At 36.0% G+C, this 24494-nt stretch overlaps 1 protein-coding gene across 1 annotated transcript in view; it reads left to right on the top strand.

Moving 5' to 3' along the window:
• ANK2 (ankyrin 2) overlaps window positions 1-24494 on the top strand; it is a 334365-nt gene that overhangs the window by 254506 nt on the left and 55365 nt on the right. The window contains exons 24-30 of the mRNA XM_083367958.1: window positions 2175-2319; window positions 10562-10664; window positions 11126-11229; window positions 15038-15079; window positions 16231-16266; window positions 20258-20482; window positions 23588-23742. Coding sequence (XP_083224084.1) covers window positions 2175-2319; window positions 10562-10664; window positions 11126-11229; window positions 15038-15079; window positions 16231-16266; window positions 20258-20482; window positions 23588-23742 — 810 coding nt within the window. The remainder of the gene's footprint in view (window positions 1-2174; window positions 2320-10561; window positions 10665-11125; window positions 11230-15037; window positions 15080-16230; window positions 16267-20257; window positions 20483-23587; window positions 23743-24494) is intronic.

Genomic DNA, 24494 nt, shown 5'->3' with positions numbered 1-24494 from the left:
CAATGCTATTCTCTATTTCTATGCAATATATTCATATGCAGGGTAGATATATACATATATTAGATATATGTGCAATACGTGCATATATTCCCATGCAGTAGAAAATGGTAAATTAGCTGTATTTGAAAAGATCTCTTCCACCCTTCTAACGATAATGATTTGTAAGAGACTAATGGAATATGGATGTTTTCATCAACTCTCTCTATGTCTTCTATCCATCGCTGAGCACAGCATACAGACTTCAGATCTAAGAAATAAATCATCCCAAAGAAAGGGGAGGGGTAAAAAAAGCCCTCATGATGGCAGTTGTGAAAGTGAAACATTACCCTCTTTTGATGTATATCATATATCATCATCATTTTAGCCATTGTCTATCCACTGCAGGATGAAGGCCTCTTCCACATGTTTCCAACCAATACGGTCCTACTCATGCATATAAAAAAGGGGTAGAGTTTTGATCCTATGATCACGTCCACCATGTTTTTTGATCAAAAATGCTGAGGCCTATGCTGAAAAGATTGCCCAAACACTGTGTTAGAAAGTTGAAAGGGCAGAGAAATGGAAGGAATTTAATGCAGTGTTAGGATTGTGTAGCTCCTGGAGACTTTTGATTTGATAGATTTGGCATTAAAGCAGGTAACTAATCATACTATTGAGATTTTCAGTAAAATAGCTTTCTAAAAAATTCTAGAGTTATCACATGCAAAATATTAGAATATGCAATGTATTTATTTAATATAGACAATTCCTAAATTTATTGCTTTTCAAAATATCCACATGGACATTTGTAGGCTGTGGCCCTTGACAGTCTCAGTTTTCGTCATGAAGTGAAAGCAGATGTTCATGCTTTTAATTTCCTAGTTTCCTGATGTGCTTTCAGAGTTATATATGACTAACAAGATATGATTTTCATCTGCAATTACTTAACTCCTAATTCTTTGAGTCTTTAGCCAGACAACATGACTCTTTAAAGCAGCAGGGTAATATTTTTCAGAACTTTTAGCTGATTAGTAACTATGGTTACAAACTTTATATGAAGAACAACACTGTAAAATGAGTGAAAGCAAATACCCAAATCCAGAGCTACTGCTTTTTGTAATATTTCCAATATAGAAATCTCGTCACTGTCTTGAAGATAATGCCCTATTTAGCTGTTAATTAACACCAGTTGCTTGATGGGCAAGAAGATAATATGATTATCACATCAAACCATGAAGATTGATGAATTGTCAGTGAGACTATTTTAATTTCCCAGTAAATGCATGTAGTATATATCTGATCAATGAAGGCAAATATACGTGTCCCAGGTTAATGTTGCAGGATTGGTCACCGAGACCAGAGGTTTTGAATTCCAAGCTTTCAGACTTGGATTTGGAAGACAATATATATCTATTACACTGCTAGGAACTATGAAAATATTTCACAGAACTCAGGCTATTTCTCTATGGAAGAAGCCACAGTGCAGTTATACACATGATGGTCTTCATAATTTCAGGAACAATATCTGGCATTTCAATTTAAATAATTAGATAGCAAGCCATGGGAAAGAGTACATCCTGTGATCTTGGAAAACCACTATTAAAACAGATAATACAAAGTCAATTAAGAGTTTATTATTGTGGCACTTATTACATTGTTGTTAGCTGCTGGTTTACAGATTAAGATTTACATTTTCTGTACAACAAATGTCTTCCTAAAAACCAGATTTTAAGAGAAGGAGCCAAAACATAAAGTTCCATCAAGATGACAAAAAAATGGTGTGACAAATAATAATTGAAATATGGCATTATAACACTATATGCATATTTCAGTCATTATTATATCATTTTTGATTTATAGATTTATAGAGACATATCTGTTTTCTTATATTGAACATACTCAGAAATTCTTCCAGAATCCCACCAAGTTGAACAAATGAAGTAAAACTCATGAAATTAGTTCTGCCAATACTATTTAACCTGACACAAGACAAATGATTGCATGTGATTTTTTTAGAAAGCTTATATTAATTTAATCCTATGAAACTGACTAGTGTTTCCTTAAGATGTATTAATTCTTTGTGCTTGCTGTGCTTCAAGGATGACAGTAACCATGTCTGTTGTATATATGTCTCATTCAAATGCTAAAATAATTCTATTGCTAACTGGTTTTGGGAATTTGTGTATTGAATGAAGGTGATGACACAATGACAGGAGATGGGGGAGAATATCTGAGACCTGAAGATCTGAAGGAACTTGGTGATGATTCCTTACCTAGCAGTCAGTTCTTAGATGGCATGAACTACCTGAGATACAGCCTGGAAGGAGGCCGCTCTGACAGGTACCACTTTATGAATAATGTAGGAAATTTCCTACTGCATCTGTATTCTTTTTTTCTGAGCAGCTGTTCAAAATGCAGATGACTACTACGGATGAAATAGATCTCTTTTATTTCTTAAAAGGCATTAGGAAAAAGTATTCAGGAGAGATTTAACCTAAACATGCTTCATTAAGGAGAAAAATAAACACTGCTGGAAAAGAAGTTAGCAGTAACAATTGGAAATGTCAGTTTCTTCCTTTATAAGCTTCCAAGAGCTCTGATTTTAAATATTGGGTTATAAAAGAGCATTTTTCACCATAGAACAAAAGAAACAACTAAGGAACAGAATGAGTAATGCAGTTCTTGCATTATAAATTCAAAAAAGGTATTTATCTTTTGCATTAGAAACACATAGTTAAATACAGATTTTTTAAGGTATTTAGGGATTTTAATTTCAGAACTCTGCAATCACACAGAACTTTCAGAACTCTGCAATCACACAGTATAAAAACAGACTACTTTCTTCTTTGTGTGTCAGTAGATTCCTTACCCCTTCATGGATTACTGCCTTGTCGTGGCAAAGGGGCTTGCGTAATTCAATGAAGCTATGAGCTATGCCGTGCAGGGCCACCCAAGACGGACAGGTCATAGCAGAGTTCTGACAAAACATGATCCACTGGAGAAGGAAATGGCAACCCACTCCAGTATCTTTGCCATGAAAACACTATGGACAGTACCAAAAGGCAAAAAGATATGACACTGGAAGATTAGACCCTCAGGTCGGAAGGTGTCCAATATGCTACTGGGGAAGAGAAGAGGGCTAGTACTTGTAGCACCAGAAAGAATGAAGCGACTGGCCCAAAGCCGAAAGGACGCTCAGCTGTGGATGTATCTAATGGTGAAAGGAAAGTCCGATGCTGTAAAGATTTTTTCTCCATAGGAACCTGGAATGTAAGATCCATGAATCAAGGCAAGCTGGACGTGGTCAAACAAGAGATGACAAGACTGAACATCGACATCTTAGCAATCATCAAACTAAAATGGACAGGAATGGGTGAATTTAATTCAGATGACCATTAGGTATACTACTGCGGGCAAGAATCCTTCAGAAGAAATGGAGTAGCCTTCATAGTCAGTAAAAGAGTAGGAAAAGCAATACTGGGATACAATCCCCAAAATGACAGAATGATCTCAATTCGAATCCAAGGTAAACCATTCAATATCACAGTAGTCCAAGTCTACGCCCCAACCACCGGTGCTGAAGAGAATGAAACTGAAGCCCTACAGCACCTTATAGAACTAACACCAAAAAATGATGTCCTTATCATCATGGGGGATTGGAATGCTAAAGTAGGAAGCCAAAAGATAACTGGAATAACAGGCAAGTTTGGCCTTGGAGTACAAAATGAAGCAGGGCACAGGCTGATAGAATTTTGTCAAGAGAATACGATGGTCATAGCAAACACTCTTTTCCAACAACCCAAGAGACGGCTCTACACATGGACATCACCAGATGGTCAACACAGAAATCAGATTGACTATGTGCTCTGCAGCCAAAGATGGAGAAGCTCTATAGAGTCAGTAAAAACAAGACCAGGAGCTGACTGTGGCTCAGACCATGACTTTTTGTTGCAAAATTTAGGCTTAAACTGAAGAAAGTAGGGAAAAGCACTAGGCCACTCAGGTATGAATTAAATCATATCCCTGTTGAATATACAGTAGAGGTGACAAATAGGTTTAAGGAATTAGATCTGATAAGACAAGAGTGCCTGAAGATCTATGGACGGAGGTTCGCAACATTGTACAACAGGTAGCAACTAAAACCATCCCAAAGAAAAAGAAATGCAAGAAAGCAAAATGGCTGTCTGAGGAAGCTTTGCAAATAGCTGAGGAAAGGAGGGAAGCGAAAGGCAAGGAAGAAAAAGAAAGGTACACCCAATTGAATGCAGAATTCCAGAGAATAGCTAGAAGATATAAGAATGCCTTCTTAAATGAACAGTGCAAAGAAATAGAAGAAAACAATAGAATAGGGAGGACCAGAGATCTCTTCAAGAAAATTGGAGAGATGAAGGGAACATTTCATGCAAAAATGGGCATGATAAAGGACCAAAATGGCAGGGACCTAACAGAGGCAGAAGAGATTAAGAAGAGGTGGCAAAATTACACAGAAGAACTATACAAGAATGAGCTTAACGTCCCTGATAACCACGATGAGGTGGTCACTGACCTCAAGTGAGACATCCTAGAATGTGAAGTGAAGTGGGCCTTAAAAAAACTGACCAACAGTATTCCAGCTGAGCTATTCAAAATTTTAAAAGATGATGCAGTAGAAGTGCTACACTCAGTTTGCCAGCAAATTTGGAAAACAACAGTGGCCAGTGCCAAAGAATGTCCAAACTATCACACCATTGCACTCATTTCACATGCTAGTAAAGTTATGCTTAAAATCCTACAAGCTGGACTCCAGCAGTATGTGGATCAAGAACTACCAGAAGTACAGGCAGGATTTCAAAGAGGCAGAGGAACTAGAGTTCAAATTGCCAACATACGGTGGATCATGGAGAAAGCTAGGGAGTTCCAGAAAAACATCTACTTCTGCTTCATTGACTATGCTAAAGCCTTTGATTGTGTGGATTACAACAAACTGTGGCAAGTTCTTAAAGAGATGGGCGTACCAGACCATCTTATTTGTCTCTTGAGAAACCTATATGCAGGTCAAGAAGCAACAGTGAGAACTGGACACAGAACCACTGATTGGTTCAAAATTGGGAAAGTAGTCCGGCAAGGCTGTATACTGTCACCCTGCCTATTTAACTTATGTGCAGAGCACATCATGAGAAAGGCAGGGCTAGATGAATAAAAATTTGGAATTAAGATTTCCGGGAGAAATATTAACAACCTAAGATATGCAGATGATACCACTCTAATGGCAGAAAGTGAAGAAGAACTAAAGAGCCTCTTGTTGCCAGTGAAGAAGGAGAGTGCAAAAGTTGGCTTGAAACTTAACATTAAGAAGCCAAGATCATGGCATCCGGCCCTCTTAATTCCTGGCAAATAGATGGGGAAGAAATGGAGGTAGTGACAGATTTTATTTTCCTGGGCTCCAAGATCACTGCAGATGGGGACTGTAGCCAAGAAATTAAAAGACGCTTGCTCCTGGGGAGGAAAGCCATGGCAAATCTAGACAGCACACTAAAAAGCAGAGACATCACCCTGACAACAAAAGTGTGTATAGTCAAGGCTATGGTCTTCCCAGTTGCAATGTATGGCAGTGAAAGTTGGACCATAAGAAAGGCTGACCGCCAAAGAATTGAGGCCTTTGAACTATGGTGCTGGAGAAGACTCCTGCGAGTCTCTTGGACTGCAAGGCTATCAAACCTGTCAGTCCTAGAGGAGTTCAACCCTGACTGCTCTTTAGAAGGCCAGATCCTGAAGTTGAAACTCAAATACTTTGGCCACCTAATGAGAAGGAAGGACTCATGCTGGGAAAGATTGAGGGCAATAGAAGAAGGGGACGACAGAGAATGAGGTGGCTGGATGGAGTCACTGAAACAGTAGTCATGAGCTTAAATGGACTCCAGAAGATGGTAGAGGACAATAAGGCCTGGAGGAACATTGTCCATGGGGTCACGATGGGTCGGACACTACTTCGCAGCTAACAAGATTCCTTAATTTAAGAATTTAGACTTAATGCAAATTATCAAAAATATTCAGAGCAGAGGATTTTAAAATAAATTTCCATCCTTTGTTATATTAAAAATGAAAGTATAACAGTGACTTCATTGTATAAATAAAAACAGGTTTATAAATGAAGATGTGATTGTGCAACTAAAAAGACATAATATTTACATATTTAATAAGTTCTAATGAGTTCTGTTGGATAAAAGGTCTAACATCTACCTAGTATTGCAAAAAAGAGAATGAGAATAACATGAATAATAACTTTTCACCTTGTCAACCTTCCTTCACACCAAGGAACAAAATTACATCAAAACAAATCATAGCACAGGTTTTTAAAAGATGCTCCAGGTTGGAGAAGACTCTAGAAAAAACATAACTACTTAGGATAAAATAACTATTACAAATATGTTTTAGGCATATTAGTTAGAATCAACTTCCCAGTGAATCACAGTGATTGTGCATTCACAGATGTGTGGAGACAGACAAGACCAGTATACCAAACAGCCTTGTGAGTTTTACAAAAGATGCAGCTAGATTAACCATTCTAAATTTGTTTATGCTACTGCATATTGTGAAGCGTCTTGTTCAAATGTTTTGTACAGCCCAAATATATTTATCTAAGCACTTTTACAGGATCCTATATACAGTGAATACATAAAAGGCAAGACAGTCCATGTCCTCCAGATATACTGGCATTGCACCTTTTAAATTTCAGCCAAGATTGGCTTCCCAGAATTTCATATTAATCCTAGACAATCTATGACCCATTGGGTCATTGTTTCAGAGATCCTTCCTTACCTAAACTTACATAAGTGACAATAGGAAGGCAAAAAAACCAAACAAACAGTGGAAGCTGGGGTGACATCTGATTTCCTCCCAGCTTCCCCATTGACTTTTCTTGTGGGAAGTTTCCAGGGACTATGAAAAATTATGATCATGTTACTATGGCTGAAGTAGGTACAAGTTTCCCAAGTTTCAATCCAATAGAGGATAATATTTGTAGGTCAGGATTGAAATGAGGGGTCCTTAGTATTCTTTGGGCTTAATTATTTTCTTGCAGACAATTCATTACCAAACAAGGTAACATAGGGAGTGAGGTTTGCTCTCATTTTATATTCTGATGATTTGAGCCATTAGAATATAAAATGAGAGCAAACTCCACTCTACTAAAACTGATGGTGTTACCTAGTTTGGTAATGAAACATCTGCAAGAAAACAACCAAGCTTAGAGAGCCTGAGGTAAAGGTAAAGGTTCCCCCGCACATGTGTGCTAGTCATTTCTGACTAGGGGCTGGTGCTCATCTCCGTTTCAAAGCCGAAGAGCCGGCGCTTGTCCGAGGATGTCTCTGTGGTCATGTGGCTGGCATGACTAGATGGCAAAGGCGCACGGAATGCTGTTACCTTCCCACCGTAGTGGTCCCTATTTTTCTACTTGCATTTTTTATGTGCTTTCGAACTGCTAGGTTGGCAGAAGCTGGGATGAGTAACTGGCGCTCACTCTGTTACGTGGCACTCGGGATTCGACCTGCCAAACTGCCGACCTTCTGATCGACAAGCTCAGTGTCCTAACCCACTGAGCCACTGCATCCCTTTTAGAGAGCCTGAAGACCTCCTCAAATTCCAATCCCACAGGAGTAATAGGTCCCAAATTTTGGATGCATTTTTTAAGTTGCACCTTTGAGGTTTATTGATTAAAAAAATTGTTGCTCTATGATGCATTGTTTCATGCAATTGAAGGTTAGAGACCAAAGAGTTTTAGTAGTAAGTAGATATGTAGCCACTACATGACAAATGACCTTGCTTTAAAAATGGATCATTATTACGGATAACAAAGCTTGTTCTCAAAGCTACTTGGTTTCTGCTATGGGACATTTCATACTTACCATCCACCTACACAACCATATTTCAAGAATTGTTTCATTTTATTAAGAAGAATCTCAGAGGACCTTTAAAAGTGTTCCATGTTGTTGTTTTTTTATTTCTGCTTTCCTTCCTTTTTATGCTTTCAATAGTACTATGCCCAGGTAGGTATTATGAGGCCTGGAAGCAATGCTTTCTCTTCTTCCTTATGGCATCTATCTTTTTTTCCCCAATTCCATTTTGCAAGCTTGCCAAGGAAAAGCATTTTAAAGTTGGTGAAATTTACAGGACAACTAAAATCTGTTCTGACTACAGTTAGTAAATAGCTCAACCAAAGTTTTATCACACTCCATAATGACATCTAGAAAAGTGCTAATTGAAAATCAACTTTAGAAAATACCACAGTGTGAATGCTTATTACGTACTACTAGCCAAATTACTTCTTACAGGGGGAAGTGATAGGTACTATACTATAATACTTCTCTTTCTGGTCACTTTCTATTCCCATATACTGTAGTTATTTTTACTTTTCTTAACTTAATGAAGTGTATCAGAAATAGATAAGAAAATAATAGAATAAAGAGAAAGCATGTTTGGTCTGTGTATGGAGGAATAGGAATGAGTTCTTTGGGAAAACATTGGTGACTGCAGAAAAAAAAGTCCTTGTGTCAGTGCAGGAGTAAATTATGTTCTTGTTTTGTGCTGCCTCAAAGCTGGAAAATTCATGGGTTGTAAAGGCGAAAGATTGGTAAAGTAATAGTGAGTTTTGAAGCAGACAAAATAATAGAATGTTTTTCTGTCAGATCAAATTCACCTCAAGTATGATAATAGTGCATTTTTAATTAATTACAGAAGAAGGTACTTGCTTTTTTTACTCCAAATTCATCATAAATTTCTACTATCTTTGTAGTGGCAAAATCCCTATTTTGTACTAAGAATCCTGTATTTAATTACATTTTCCATATTATAATAAGTACTAAACAAATACATGGGCTTTGTTTTACAAACACTAGAATTAGTTAAACGCTGTCCCCCAAAACTCATAATTTTAGTTTTATAAAATCCTTATGTACTAATGCTTGTTACTTACTGGAATAGATTATTAACAAAGAAGTAATGAATTTGGGCTATCAAATCTTTTGCTAACCACTTATGTCACTGCTTCTAGTATTTAGTATAAAATGGGCCAGTTACTTAGAATTTGCTTATTTAAAGGGTAAAATTGAATGTTATCACAGGCAATTTAACTGCCCATCAAATTTTTATAGATTTAGGAACAATAATGGGATATGGTTCATATCTTTCATTTTAAAGAACAGCAGAAAGTCATGGGACTTTTTAACTGTATTAAGAACATAGCATGGGACAGGAAAAAGAATCCTTTCTCACTATGATTTCTGACTGGAATTAGCCACAGTGATGTAATAAGCCACATTATTATTCCTGTTTAATATCCTTTAATATCCTTTTGTTACAAATTATATTTCAGAGAAAAAAATGATGAATATAAGATAATACCCTTTGCATTGGCTATAGTCAGATTGTTATTAAACTTGCCATTCTAAACTTATTTAGCTGGCTTTATTACATAAGGAAAAATGTGATTTATGTTAGCAGCAGTTTCCCATATGCTGTGCAATATGCTGGAATAAAAGATGAGGAAAGAAAAAAGAAAACTTGGTTTCATGAACTTGAATTGTGTTCTGTTGTCTGAAATTAATCCACTTATTAAATTCAGTTGTGTCTAGTTTCATTTAAACAAAATTAGTATGTATGATCGTACATATTACTGGCTGCAGAGTTGGTCAACTGATGCAGTATAAGAAATATTAAAATAGAAGCATTATATGTATTTTCTACAATTTATGCAAAATTTTGCTTTGCATATAGCCCTGAAGAATCTGTATAGTTTAGCATGATGAAGTAGTAAATCATGTTGCTTAAGAAATATTTTAATGCTTGTCAGTATTTGAAACCTTAAGTTTGCAATGATTCCAGGCAATTAGAAAAAATGAGAATTATCATCTGGCAATTACTTCAATGACAGTAATGTCAAAATCAGTATTTGAAATATACTGTATATTCTATAATTATATGGAAATCATATAAGGCTTAATATATAATTTGGTTTTCAAAATGACAAAACCTAGGGCAATTAGACTCAGACTTTAGTTGTGTGTACATCACTTTTTTTGCTTTGCATCTTTCATTGCTTCAGCAAATGGTTTTCTATAGTTTTGTCTGTGTATGAGAGAGGTAAGTAGTGGATGTGGTTGCAAGCTTTTAAATGCTGTTGGCATATAAAAGAAAACCTTGCACTGTAGTAAAAGCAGTTGGCTGGCCATTTTCTATGTACCTTCCAGGGGATCCTTTCTGCTTTTCTTCTAGAAAAATTCCCTCATGTTTTAAAAAAAACAAATAATGGATTTTTCTATCAGAAAAAAAGAACATGTACGACTGATTAGTCACAAAACATGCATGATGTATTTGTAAGCAAACAATTGAACATATTGTGATTCTGTTCATGTGCATTCGAATGGAAATCCCAGAAGAATGACAAACTCCAAGGAATAGTGGAGGGTATATTAAAATAATTTCCCCTGGAAGTTACACTATTTGCTAATAGCATGCTTTTTTTCCACTCCTGTGCTTTGCTTCATAATCCTATCTACACCACACCATCACAACTGCTGAAAATATTGCCCAAATACCAATCTACCAGCCTGCGATCCTTCAGTTCAGACAGGTCCCGTACACTGAGCCATACCTCGTACTTGAGGGACAGCACTATGATTGATGACACCGTCATTATCCCAAGTCACCAGGTAAGATTATTTTGCAAATCTAATCAATATATAGCTTTATAATAATCCTTGTTATACAGAAAGGAAGTTGAAAAGGAGTATTAGAATAAGATTAGATAGTAAATAATAGCATACTAGATTATTAAAAACAAATTTGTATTAAAATTAATAGTTCTAAAAATAGTCCTACCAAGAGAATCTAAAAGTGGATTTTTCTGAACGTTTAAGGCTTCAGTCTTGTATACATTTATCTAGGAGTAAGCCGCATTTGACTCCGTCTAAGTAGTCATGAATGGGATTATATTGTTATCCTAGGATTATTGTAATCAGTCAATGCAATTAAAACATTGTTTTTTTCCTATCTCATGAGTTTTATTAATCTAAAATAATATATATTTTATCCAAACGTAGAAAAATTTTAATGGATTGATTAGAGACAATGCAAAGAAAAAAAAAGGAAACATGTTTCTCTGCTTTTTCAGATATCCGCATTAACCAAAGAAGGTGAGAGAAATTCATATCGTTTAAGTTGGAGTCCCGATAATCTGGACAACATAACACTTTCTGCTAGCCCTGTTCATTCTGGGTAAGTGTTCAGAACTAATTTCTTTTGATGCATCTTTTATTAATTTATTTCATTAATGAAAAATAATAATTTTAATCTTCAACCATATTTTAAATTTCAGTAATGTTTCTCACTATATCTTTAAAATTGTTGAAAAGTCATTCTTGATTATCCTAATGGCTTTATGGTTACAAAACATTATTTCTTATGATCATCCCATTTAAACCTATTTGAAATTGATTTAAATCAATAATTTGAACATACAATAAGGTAGACATCAAACTTCTAAATATTGTTATGAACTTCTGAAATTACTTGGTATTGGTATTGTGTTAGGTTATTTTTCACAACTGATAAATAATGAAAATATTTGGAGTTAAATTGTCAATAGGAATGGTAGTTTTATGCTAGCTAATAAATGGTATCTAGTTTTCTGGTTCTTTTGCTGTAATACTTGTGGATGTGGTATTAATTATTCTACCAGGTTCGATCAGATCAATTTTTAAATTTAAGTTTCAAACAGAGAGAACCATGAGATAATTTCTTAAGATAGGAGTCTTTAACCCCCAGGCTACGGTCTGATACCAGCCCACTGCTCATTTGGAACTGGGCTATGCAAGTGGCCCATGAACCGGCGCAGCTTCATTTGTGCAAGTGATGGGTGCTTGCAGTCACATGGGAAGCACCATTAGCACAAGCGGCAGGCACGCGCACCCACCTCTTGCCCAAGTTGAGCTGTGTGCATGAGTGTGCTTGCCCACTGCTTCCAAGGACCCATTCCTTCTCTCCTGCTTGCCAGTCGCAAAGCCAGAAAAGTTGGAGACCTCTACTTTAAGACATCTTCATGCAAAAAAAACTGTGAACTAAGCTCAGTGGATTTGTATGACACCGGTTCCATCTGTGTCATACCTATCTAGAGGGATCCTACATGTGATAAACGTTTCAGATATAAGCTTTTATTTGACAAGAAAGTTGTTCCAGTTAGGACCCCCTACTGTGCATAGTATTGATGTGTAGACATGTACAGGTATCTTGATAAGGTGAAGGGTCAGTGAAGCAAAGTTAATAGGAGCAGAAAGGAAATGGTTAAAATGTATGGTTCTAATTCAGCAGCCATTAAAAATTCTTGAAACCAAAACCAAAGCAGATAAAGCAACTTTATAACCTGTATCTGTGTGGATATGAAACTGCTCTATAATGAAGTGAAAATGAAAACATTCTTATTGGGTTTAGTGTAAGTATCACAATGCCAACTTTTAAAATGAGATTTAAACACAAAAAAGTTAAAAGATATATTTTAAGCTAAAGTATTTAAAAAAAAACATTTTCATGAATTGTGTGTGATAAAACATGTTGCGGCCCTATCTGGACCGAGATGCCCTACGCACAGTCACTCATGCGCTCGTGACTTCCCGGTTAGACTACTGCAACGCTCTCTACATGGGGCTGTCCTTGAGGACCACTCGGAGGCTTCAGCTGGTGCAGAATGCATCCACGCGAGTTGTGATGGGAGTCTCCCGATACTCCCGTGTAACGCCTCTTCTCCACGAGCTGCATTGGCTTCCAGTTGCCCTCTGGGTGAGATTCAAGGTGCTGGTGATGACCTATAAAGCCCTAAATGGCATGGGCCCGGATTATCTTAGGGAGCACCTGCTGCCAGCATCAACTTCCCATCGTCCTGTGCGCTCCCATAGGGAGGGCCTCCTTAGGGTGCTGCCAGTCAGGGAGTGCTGGCGGGTGATCCCCAGAGGGAGGGCGTTCTCTGTGGGCGCACCTGCCCTATGGAATGATCTGCCTGTGGAACTCCGGACCGCCCCCGACCTTCGTTCTTTTCGCCGGGACCTGAAAACCTGGTTCTTTTATCTATCTGGCCTGGACTGAGGGGTTTTAAGTTTTTAAACTTTGTTTTAATTTGTTGGGCTATTAATTAATTTAATTCATTTTAATTCTATTTCTATTTTAACTTTTATATTGTCTTTTAAATTTTGCCTTGTAAACCACCCTGAGTCCTTCGGGAATAGGGCGGTATAAATAAATAAACAAACAAACAAACAAATAAATAAATAAATAAAACGTTTTCATAATATTGGAGGTAGGGGATTGTGAGAGACAGATAACCTTATGGCCTTTTAAACAAACTTGTAAGAAATCTGCAGGTTCACCTAAATATTACAACCATTTTGAAAAAAAAAATCATTTACATTGTTTAGATTAGCAATTCCAGGTTGATCTTTTGCACATTTTTTTTTCAAAAAATCCCATTTATATCCCGCCCTTCTCCGAAGACTCAGGGCGGCTTACAATCTAAAGCACAAATCAATGTGCTTAGCAATAGCCTTCATTCTATGTATATGCCTGCTTATTAGGGCTTTCACACACACCCCAAGCGGCATTATTACAAAGTCAGCTTAATTGCCCCCAACAATCTGGGTCCTCATTTTACCTACCTCGGAAGGATGGAAGGCTGAGTCAACCTTGAGCCTGGTGGGATGCGAACCTGCACTAATTGCAGGCAGCTGGTGTTACTTAAGGAGGCATTAGCCCACTGCTCCACCAAGGCTCTTAGTTAATAGGTGCGCAGTTATAATCAATGTAGACAAATGCCTGCTTTGAAATGATTGGCAGCAAAGCTTAGGGGCAAAAACATTACTGACATATAATGCTGAATGTGAACGGTTTCTTGGCTTACAGCTGTAAGTTTTCTCTTAGAACAGCATGACAGTAGACAGTAGACAGTCTAACAAGTCCTTTCTATGCATATTTAATGTTAACTTACTGGAAAAGTTGTACAGAAATCTTTTGAGGGATATGGAATAGGAAATATGAATATAAATTCAATGTATTCAATTGATTTATATATTCAATTAAAAATTCAATGCTGTCTTAAGTTAGTTACTTCTATGGGAGAAGAACATTTTCCAAGTATTTAAGCAGCATTCATATAGTATACTTTATATTTAGAAGAAAATACTTGATCAAAGAAAACTTATATTCAAGTATATTAAAATTGTATCATTAAAAATTACTATATTAATATGTTAGAGATAGATTGGAATTGCTTCTATAGTATTGTCTTCCATGTTTTGGAATTGTAGTCTCTATAGTTTATAACAAGCTGTTATGCATCGGCTTTGTCTATGCCAGACATGTCAAACACAAGGCCCGGGGGCCGGATGCAGCCCGCGAAGTGGTTTCATGCGGCCCGTGAAGCCATCCTGGAAACAGTGAGGGAACGGCCCCCACTGCCTTGGCCCTGGCCCAGAGACCCTCCTTCTGCCAGAGACCCTCAGACCCCCTGTCCCACTCCTGCCCAGGCCCCCATAGGCACCCTTGATGCGAACCATGGAGAGCTGGCCACGCCCACCCAGTAGGCCACACCCACCCAGGCCATACCAACCTGGCCCCCTGAGGGCAACCGCAATGCTGATGCAGCCCTCAATGAAATTGAGTTTGACACCCCTGGTCTATGCGATCTGTGCATATACATGAAGATATGTGCACAGTCTCTATTATGCAGATATTCCTGGTCAGTTCTTTTTTTTGGCAAGAAGATTCTGGATTGAGTGATCCTCAATTTTGTAACAACACTGTGTGTGTGTGTGTGTGTGTGTGTGTGTATGCTACAAAATTGGATCTATAGTAGTTATTGTAACAGTAACTTTCAAATAGTGTATACTTTTTATGAATATATTTAGTTGTAGAAAAACTAGCTCAAGAATTACTTTCTTAGAGAATTTTAATATTTTGGTTCTTTCTTCTTGTTTGGAGGGGGGTGTATGGAGGGGACTAGTACTTAAAATTGACAAGTAATTAGAGTTGTTATTCTTAGCTGCCTGTCTTCCAAAAAGGATATTGGATCATTGCTAACAAGGTAAATGATATTTCTTGCTTTTACCTAATATAGTATCTTCACAAAGATTGATAAGAAACAGGACCTAGCAGCTAGAAACCAAGCTTTATTAAAAAAAATATTAAATCGAATACATTTAAGAAGTGGTAATATACTTATATAGTTTCTGAAACTTTTTTTAAAAGTTAGTTTTGTCAGATAAGTGCACAAAGTATATATGACATATTTGTTAATTTTAGATCAGCACCATGAAGAAAGAAACAAAAATTTAGTTCCTTTTTTCTAACAACAGGAAAATCATATGTTGCAATAAACCTAGAATGAAAATGATTAGGGAAATAGTGACAGCATTTGAGCTAAAAATTATGGAGGAAAAAGCACGTGGAAAAATAAATGCAAAATATTATCAGATAACCTGAAAAGAAACTGATATGTGCAATTAAATACTAGTGAGCAGATTTTTGGGGGAAAAAATTAAAAAGGGATGTAAGATTGAAGGTAATTTTTTTAATCCACTTTCACTAATATCCACTGACACGAGTTGAGAAGTTGCAAGCATATATAATTATCTAGAGGTAACTTTAATTGAAAACTTAATTGAACTTTGAATTTTTAGCAGTCACACATATATGTGCAGTCAGTGTTAAGGTCTTTACAATTTGCTGCTGCAAAGTTGTGCTTTGTTCTTTTTTTAAAAAAAAACTTTTTTAATGCAGAACAGTTTAGCAAGACACTTCATGATTAATTAAAACATTGTTGGCTTATCATATGGAGGCAAATGATTATTGTTCAGCTGTATAATGTGATTATCATAACAGCTCTATAACTATATACATGCATGCATGCCAGGAAAGTGGACTGAAACGTGTCCACAATAAATATGGCTAGCAAGCAGATTCTTGACATCTATTGACTTCCTAGAACATTCATAAGAAATGTTCCACATTTAGATGATTTTAGTTGATTTTAGGGGTAAGAGTACTATTTAAAAGACGTTACAAAGGAATGCATCTTTCCTTAGCTACTGCATACGCTCTTCATATTGTATGTTTAATGTTTTCATCTTCTCCATTTGTAGATAGATATCTTTTCTGACTGATTTTCTTTCATTTGTTCATTCATTCATTCATTCTTTTTTACTTTGTTTTGCTAAATTGTCTCTTCTGTTGCAGCCACACCTCTCCATATTTTGACCATGAAAACAGCAGGTGAACTTATATATAATTTCATGTTAATGCTAACTTCCTTTTCCCTTCTTTCTTCTACCATCCGTTTAATTTACTCACTTTCCGATGCTCTACTTCCTTGAGCTCATTCATTATTTAGTGTAGGAGACTGATTCTCTTCATATTTACCATTTGAGCTAAGATTTAATGTCATAGAATAGCAATACAATTATCGGCTAATACTCCTGTAGGAAGCCTTCCAAAGGACCAAAATGCACTCTTTTAGTTTTTATGTCTGCACTGCACAAGAATTGTGGATACTGGAATTTGGCAATTTAAAGTAATTGACTTTGTTTTTAAAATATATTTGTTTTGAAACATTTCTGAAGGAAGAAAAATAGACCTTCAGTGAAATATTCAGTCAATAAAAAGAAGTGATTTTCATGTGAAACTAGCAGCCCTATTTAACTTTTCTTCCAACATGCATATGCCGATATCCAATAAGTTTAGTAAAAACTTTTAAAATCTGACTGATGTAAAAATAAATGTAACTATACAGAGAGTACATATTTATAAGCTGGAAACCCAGCTTTACTATTAACAAACAATTTGAATTATATTCATTTTTTAAAACTGCTCTCATTAGTGTTCTGTACCAGCCTGCTACCGGCCCTGCAGATAAGGCAGGGACAACCCCTTTTACAAGAAGGCAAGAGGCTGGAACTAAGCCTGCCAAATTTATGGACACAAAAGCAAACAGAACAAGACACGAACCATGAAACAGGAGCTATTCAAGCGGTTGCCTTCTGCAAACCAGCCCTCCCACGCATTCCCCTTTTATACAGTTCAGGGCGTGGCTTCTCTCTGCCTCCTTCCGAGGTGCCCCATTGCCTTCCTCTGTTTACTCCTGATTGACTGCCTCCTGCGTCAGGTGTCCTTGAACAGGGCCAGCTGTGGGTCATCTTCATCCACGCTGTCAGGCTCACACAGCTGGGTCTGCGTCGTGACCAGGTGGGAGGGGCCTGGCTGAGGGCTCTCATCAGCAAGCTCTCCAACCCCCTCAGCAACCTCTCCAACACCCCCCTCCTCCTCCTCCTCTGAATCGTCCGACCCAACTGCCGAACCCACAGGCTGACCCTGAATCACAACAATTAGGTTTTAATTGGGCACTTTAGTGATATTTTCATTTCATTTCATTTTAAAATGCAGAATGTCCTGTTTGATATTATTATTACTACCACTATTTACATGTTTGAGAAATGCTGAAGCCTATTTACTCAAACACTAGTTATTTCACACTCTTGACTAACTGGTTGCTGCCCCTTCCTTTTTTCCCCTGCCTGACATGGTCAATACAGTACAATTCTGGTATTGGGGGGTATTGTGGAAATACTCCAGAAAGAATTGTCCTTTCCATCTTTATGGTGACGAGTATATACTTGTCTGACTAACTATTGTACCTGAGCTCATTATGCACAGAGTGTTTTATTCCTATCTCCCCCAGTAAAAAAATATGCATCCACAGTTAATTGACTGTGGCTGTTGACTATGGTTGCATGAAAATCATATTTAGACATCTAAAACATCTAATTTATATTTATTAATATAAATCTTTTTTGTAATTTTCCATATGTCACATCCTTATCCAATATCTTTTGTAAGCACAGCTGTGCAGAGTTTTAGTCTTTTGTTTGGATAATTCTCCCAAAAAGCTATTTTGTGGGAGAAAGTTAGTAATTTAAATTAAATATTTAATTGTATAGGCACTTTTGGGTGTATATATATAATGAGATACTTTATAATTATTTTTTTAAAAAGACCATGTTTTGTAGGTTTAAAATTGAAATTTCCTGGAACAATCTCAAGTCATTGGTAGAACCTTTTTTAAAAAAATATTAACTTTTCTGCTTTATCCAAAAGTGTGCCATTTATGTAAAGTGTGTGTTTTTATCAGAATTATTCTGCCTAGAATAATCTTATCATTTGTTTCCTTTAATATGAGCAACTTAAATGAATTAAGAAGACAAATGAAAAGATGTACATCCAAAGAAATAGACTCTTATATCTAGACTATGAGCCAGAAATAGTGAAATTTAAGCTTTTCTCTTGATCTAAGAGTATACTTTTTAAGGGTGTTTGAATACTCGCTACAAAAAGGGGGGGAAAGATATGTTTTCCCTTAGATTCTGAAGCATCCTGCTGATTTATTCTTTTGGGATGTTAATAATATATTTGTATACCATGAAAAAAGGCCTTTTCGTCTCATGGCAAAGAAAATGTTCTGCTAAAAAATAAAACACACAGAGTCCTCTTCCAATAACTATTGAATTGAACTATTTATGGGCAGTTTTTTCCAGACTTTGGATATTATACTTGGCAATGACAATTAATCTGAAACTTGAAACTTAGTCAGTTTTTAGTGGATTTGTATAAGATTTGAAATTTTCAAGCAGAATCTTAGGAGATTTTGAGATTTAACAAAATTTTGAAATATTGTTTTATTTACTGAGGGATCAGTGGAGTATAAAAGACAGGGGTAGATATTTGGGACAAGTGTATCATTTATTTTCATCCTGTAATTGTCAGATAATATTTGTTAGAATTATTTAGAAAGGTTTAAGAATTACTAAATGAAGGATTTGACTATATGCAATTTTGATACAGGCCTAGGACATACAGTTATATAACTTTGACTGTTAGGAAAAGATAATCGATGCACATTTAATAGTTTCATTAGTCAAAATGGGACTTACTTTCCAACCCCCCAAAGTCCAAAACTCTTAAACAATAAAACATTTTTTTAACAAAAATATTATTTCCTTGTTGAAACCACCAATGCATGCACTCTTCCATAACTTTGTGTTGTTTGTTCTTTGTGCAATTTTATACTACAAAACTACCAACTGTTTGTCTACAGTCCCTCTTTGAAACCTAAAATAAAATGCCCTTCCTGGATTTCTGATTGCATTTGGTAAGATCTAGAATTGGCAACTCCCCACTCTCCTTTGGGTAGGCTAACTGTTGGATAATTATAGCTACATGATAACCATAAATTAGAAAGTGTGGTTGACATTGTAGCTGTAAACATTGAGCATTGTAACTGCTAATGTTTTTTTTTACTGTTATTGAGGAACAACAACGATTTGGGGTAAAGGTACAGACATCCCTGGAGATGAGGGATAAGAAAGACTTAGGATGCATGGCATGTTTCAAGATGGCAGATCATGGTTCTTCATCTTCATCCACATTGATTTGCTTATTTATATTTTGCATGTGATATTGACTTGGAAAAAATCAAAATGCAGTAGATGCTTTAAAAGAAATAAATTCAGAATTTGTTTTTCATGCAAAATATTTATATTATCTATTAGTTTTACCTTAGGGAACAGAATTGCAAGAAGATACCAATGAAAAATGTCCACTTCACACATGGCCATATTTCTATACATTTTACATTATATTTTGCTAGTTGTCAAATTCATTTATTATTCTTATTACATTTAAACTTCAGATGACAAATAACAGGTATTGTGCATCAGGTTCCTTATATGGGTAGAATTCCAACGTCTTATAACATCCTAGAGATTTTACTCCTTGCTAGGATAGAACATCTACAAAAGTTGACACTGAGAAAACTGCTACCCATTTTTCATATTTTCTTTTTTGCTAATAATTTTGTTGTATTCTTATATTATATACAATATTCTAATCAACATTATTAGCATATAGAGCTAATAGAGCTAGATGTTGCTGCAGGACAACTTGTACAAATTAATCAACTGAGTTTTTGTTAGTATTATGCTAATTGGTTTGACTCCCTAAAACTAATAAAAATATTTCTGAGCTTTTTATCTGTGCAATTAATTAAAAGCTCTAACTACAGCTTAACTATAGGTACATAATATACATAAATATTAATTTTGATTGTTAAGAATGGTTAGTACACATATTTAAAATACATTGCTTCTGAAATATTTTTTGTAACGTACATTATAATTCATTTTCATGCCTAATTTTTCTTCCCAATTTTCAGTTTTCTGGTCAGTTTTATGGTTGATGCTCGAGGTGGTGCTATGCGGGGTTGCAGACACAATGGGCTTCGAATCATTATTCCACCTCGGAAATGCACTGCTCCAACTCGAGTTACTTGCCGGTTGGTTAAACGCCATAGACTCGCCACAATGCCTCCAATGGTGGAAGGAGATGGTCTTGCCAGTCGCCTTATTGAAGTTGGGCCTTCTGGTGCTCAATTTCTTGGGTAAGGATTTTCCTTTATTAATCCCAAATACTAATTAACAAGAAAATAATAATTTCACTTGATGCAGTGTGGGGTGGTTTGGCATTTTAACAGTAGAAGTGAAAAGATTTGCAGTGCACAAAAAGGACCTGATAATTCAATCAGCTTGTGTACCTTTTAATTTAAAGCAACAAGTCAGGTTTACTGCGCTTCCTGAAATCAACTGGTGTAAGCCATGCTGAGCTGTAAAAGAAAACCCATTTTGTTATAATACATCAGTTAATTATTCTCTTTTAAGGTTAAATAAAAATAGCAGCAGAAATGTTGTCAATACAGATGTTAATACCTGTTGAAAAATGCAACACAAGCTTATGCTCCTTTCACAAGGAACTTGTGTTCTCTCAGTAGGTATTTTGTCAGTAATTGAGACCTCCTGGGAAGCAGAAACCAGTGATTTTTCTGGGACCAAGCAATAGAACCACTTCTCTGACTGCATTTTATCCTTATATTGCAAGGCCTCACAGAAAGATCAAACTTGCTGCAAATGTTTCAGCAATTTTCGTTTTTGTTTTCCTTTTGTTATTTGTTTTTGCTGAAACTATCCTTTTCAATACTTTTATTTTACTGACATTTTCCCCTTATCAGTGGTGGCATCCAAAAGTGGATGGTCAAAGGACACCCCCCACCCACCCCCCACTGCTTAGAATGAATGGATGGCTTCTGCTGGAAACCAAGGGATGAAGGTGTAAAAGGAACAGTTTAAATCTGTTATGAAGCAAATTAGACATATCTAAGACCGTTAACCAAGTTTTAAGTCTGAGTTGTTTTCTAATAATATCTTGTTTTAGAGGTTGGGGTTTTTAGAGGGAATCTAATATGTATTATAACTAGGCAAAGCATCTATCTCCTATCAAGTTATTATTTTGTTATTGCTGTATTTTAGCAAGGAAATGAAAATATCCCTAAATTTAATCAATGAGTAATGAAGGATTGCTGCTAGAATTTCAATGAAGCTTCATTCAAAACTACATACAGGTTTAAATAAAAAATGCACCAAATCCTAATCAAGTGCCTATGCACATCATGTACTTTAGGTTCCTCTGTTAATTCCATTTTTAAAATGACCAAGTTTATTTTATTTTCTCAGTCTTGTGAGGATTGTCTATGAAAACTGGCATATATTGAAAAGTTTTCATATAATTTCTTAAAGGCCATATCCTATACCATGTCATTTTCCTAGGTGGTGTCCTGGCAGTGAAATCAGAGACACTGAACACTTCTAGCCAAACCAAATCTTGTTGCCATGTTGTGCATTTTTTCATCATTTCTGAGTGGCTCCCATTAATATCAAGAAGTGATGCTAATGTATCATTGGATCTACTAATAAACCATAAGTTTCTCTATTATGGGAGACTGATTTCTTGCATTGCTGTGATAAGAGGGTCATTTTCAAACAAACAAACAAAGGCAGAAACCTGTTCAGTGTAAGCCTAATTCCACTCTGAGCAGACAGTGGCACTGGGGTTCAGTTAAAAAAAAGTACATAAAGGTATTTTTTTTATTTCTTTCTTTCACTGCTGCTTTGGATGTACTCAGTAAACTTCACCTGCCTACGGCTCCTCCCCCACTTAATGAGGGAGAAAGTTTGGTCAGCCGAATCCTACAGCTGGGGCCTCCAGGGACCAAATTTCTTGGGTAGGAGAGACTTAAAACAAATTGATGGATGCCGGCCTTCCCATTCTTCTCCTTCTGCAATATTATTTTTTATGTCCTTGTGCCCATGACATTGTCCTTTCTATGATTTTATAGTTATGTATTCCTAACCTTTAGTGGACCATTTCTAGCCTTTGTGACATGTGGTTGTTGTTTTGGTGATATGTTTCTACTTTTTCTTAAAGTTCCTTGATCTCACCTTTGATTTAGCATGAGAAAATATTAGTTATAGAATGTACCAGTCACTTCTGCTGTTATGTGCTTGATGTCTGTAGCAAAGCAACCTGGACTGAAAGCAAAGGAATCTGTTGCATTATTACTATTATTATTTTGCTACCATAGTCCCCGGTATGATACCTTACATATTGGATACAATATACCATTTAGCATGATCAATAAATACAGCTATACATAATTCAATTCTTCTTGTGAAATTATTAAAATAACAATGTATTTACAGAGTCTACAAAAGTAGAAAGCGTGTTTTAAGACAATGAATTAGAGATATGCATAATAAACATTTATAAACCTTTACATTTATAAAATAATCTGAAATGAATTATTTCAATATATTCACCATATTAAAAAAAGGTTTTGAAAATGTGAATGAAAATAAAGAGCCAGTTAAAGTCAATGCAAATAAAATATCGTGTTACCTAAAGTGGTTTCTTTTATCCTCTACAGATAGTCCTCGTCTTACAACCATTTGTTTAGTGACCATTTGAAGTTACAATGGCACTGAAAAAAGTTTGTCGCACTTATGACCATTGCAGCATCCCCAAGATCGTGTGATCAAAATTCAGATGCTTGGCAACTGGTTTATATTTATGACGACTGCAGTGTGCCAGGGTCATGTGATCACCCTTTGCGACCTGACAAACAAAGTCAAAGGGCAAGCCAGATTGTCTTAACAATGATTTTACTAATGTAACAACTGTAATGAGAAAGGTTGTAAAATGGGGCAAAACTCACTTAACAACTGTCTTGCTTAGCAACAGAAATTTTGGGCTCATGGTCATAAGTGGAGGACTCTCTGTATTATAAAACATAATTTTTCTTTAACATTTACACACACATAGTACATTCTTTATAAGGATTCCTGCATACAGTTCCATATTTCAAAATAACTTTCAATTCCATGGATTTTATCAGTGTTTAAAAACAAATATATATATATATATACTGTGTCTTTGGCAAGGTTCTATTTATATAGAATAAAACTGGACGCTTGCTGATCATAATCCTTAGCTACAGTATGAAGGTACTATTGCTGTAGTATGCTTTTTTTCGCAATCGTAGCAAGGAATAATAAAGAAGCTGGCAGAGTTCCAGGTCTTTTTGTTACAGGCTTTAAACAAAACTCTTTGTTTCTCTATTGTCACAATCTTTTAACCTAATTTGTTGCTGTAATAGGCCTGTGATTGTTGAAATCCCTCACTTTGCGGCATTACGTGGTAAAGAAAGAGAGCTGGTGATTTTGCGTAGTGAGAATGGGGACAACTGGAAAGAACATTTCTGTGAATTTACAGAAGATGAGTTAAATGAAATACTAAATGGAATGGATGAAGGTACATATTTTTATAAACAAGATCTTAAAGCTAAAATAAAAAGAAATCAAAGTAGCAATCCTATGCTTACTTAGCTGGAAGAAATAGCAATTCTAATTTGCCTTATAGTTACTGTAAGTTACTTATGCACTTAAAATAATGAAAATACTTATATAGTAAAATGTTAACAGATTTTCAGAAAGAGAGCAAAATGCAGTATAAAACAAATTCCAAGTTTCTTATCTACTAAACCTCTCATGTCGGTAACTGGATGAAATGCCATGAAGCAAAACGTTTTCAAACGAATTACCTTTAATGAGCTAACTTACAGAATGCATCCAAATTCTGGGACACAGGACTCCTGTGAAATTGAAATTTGGCAAACTTTATAAATAAAAATCACATAAAACATTTATGTTCAACATGGGCTGCTTTCGAGGAAGGTACATCTCTGAATATCTTACTAAATTTTTAAGAATTTTTCAAGTTCATTAGAAGCTCTGGCATTGTTGAGTGCATTGAGAATCTGATAAGGAAATAACTCTAAAACAATGACCCAGTGGGACACAGGTGCTGTAGTAACCCGTAAATGCATTCATGTAGTTTTCTACACTACATAATATTATTTCTTAGGGATGATTTTGATTTCTCAGTGCAGGGCTATCCTAACAGTTTCCAATCTTAGTATTCACAAGATCTGTTCCTGTTTGCTTTATGGAGTCAGCCAGGTACAAAGTGCTGAAGTCTAATTGTTAGTAAATGGAGAATGGAAC

The sequence above is a fragment of the Vipera ursinii genome (assembly GCF_947247035.1).
Source record: "Vipera ursinii genome assembly, chromosome: 7".
In the NCBI taxonomy this organism is placed as follows: Eukaryota; Metazoa; Chordata; class Lepidosauria; order Squamata; family Viperidae; genus Vipera; species Vipera ursinii.
The sequence above is the reverse complement of the archived record's forward strand: the minus strand, read 5'-3'. Positions and strand labels throughout refer to the sequence as shown.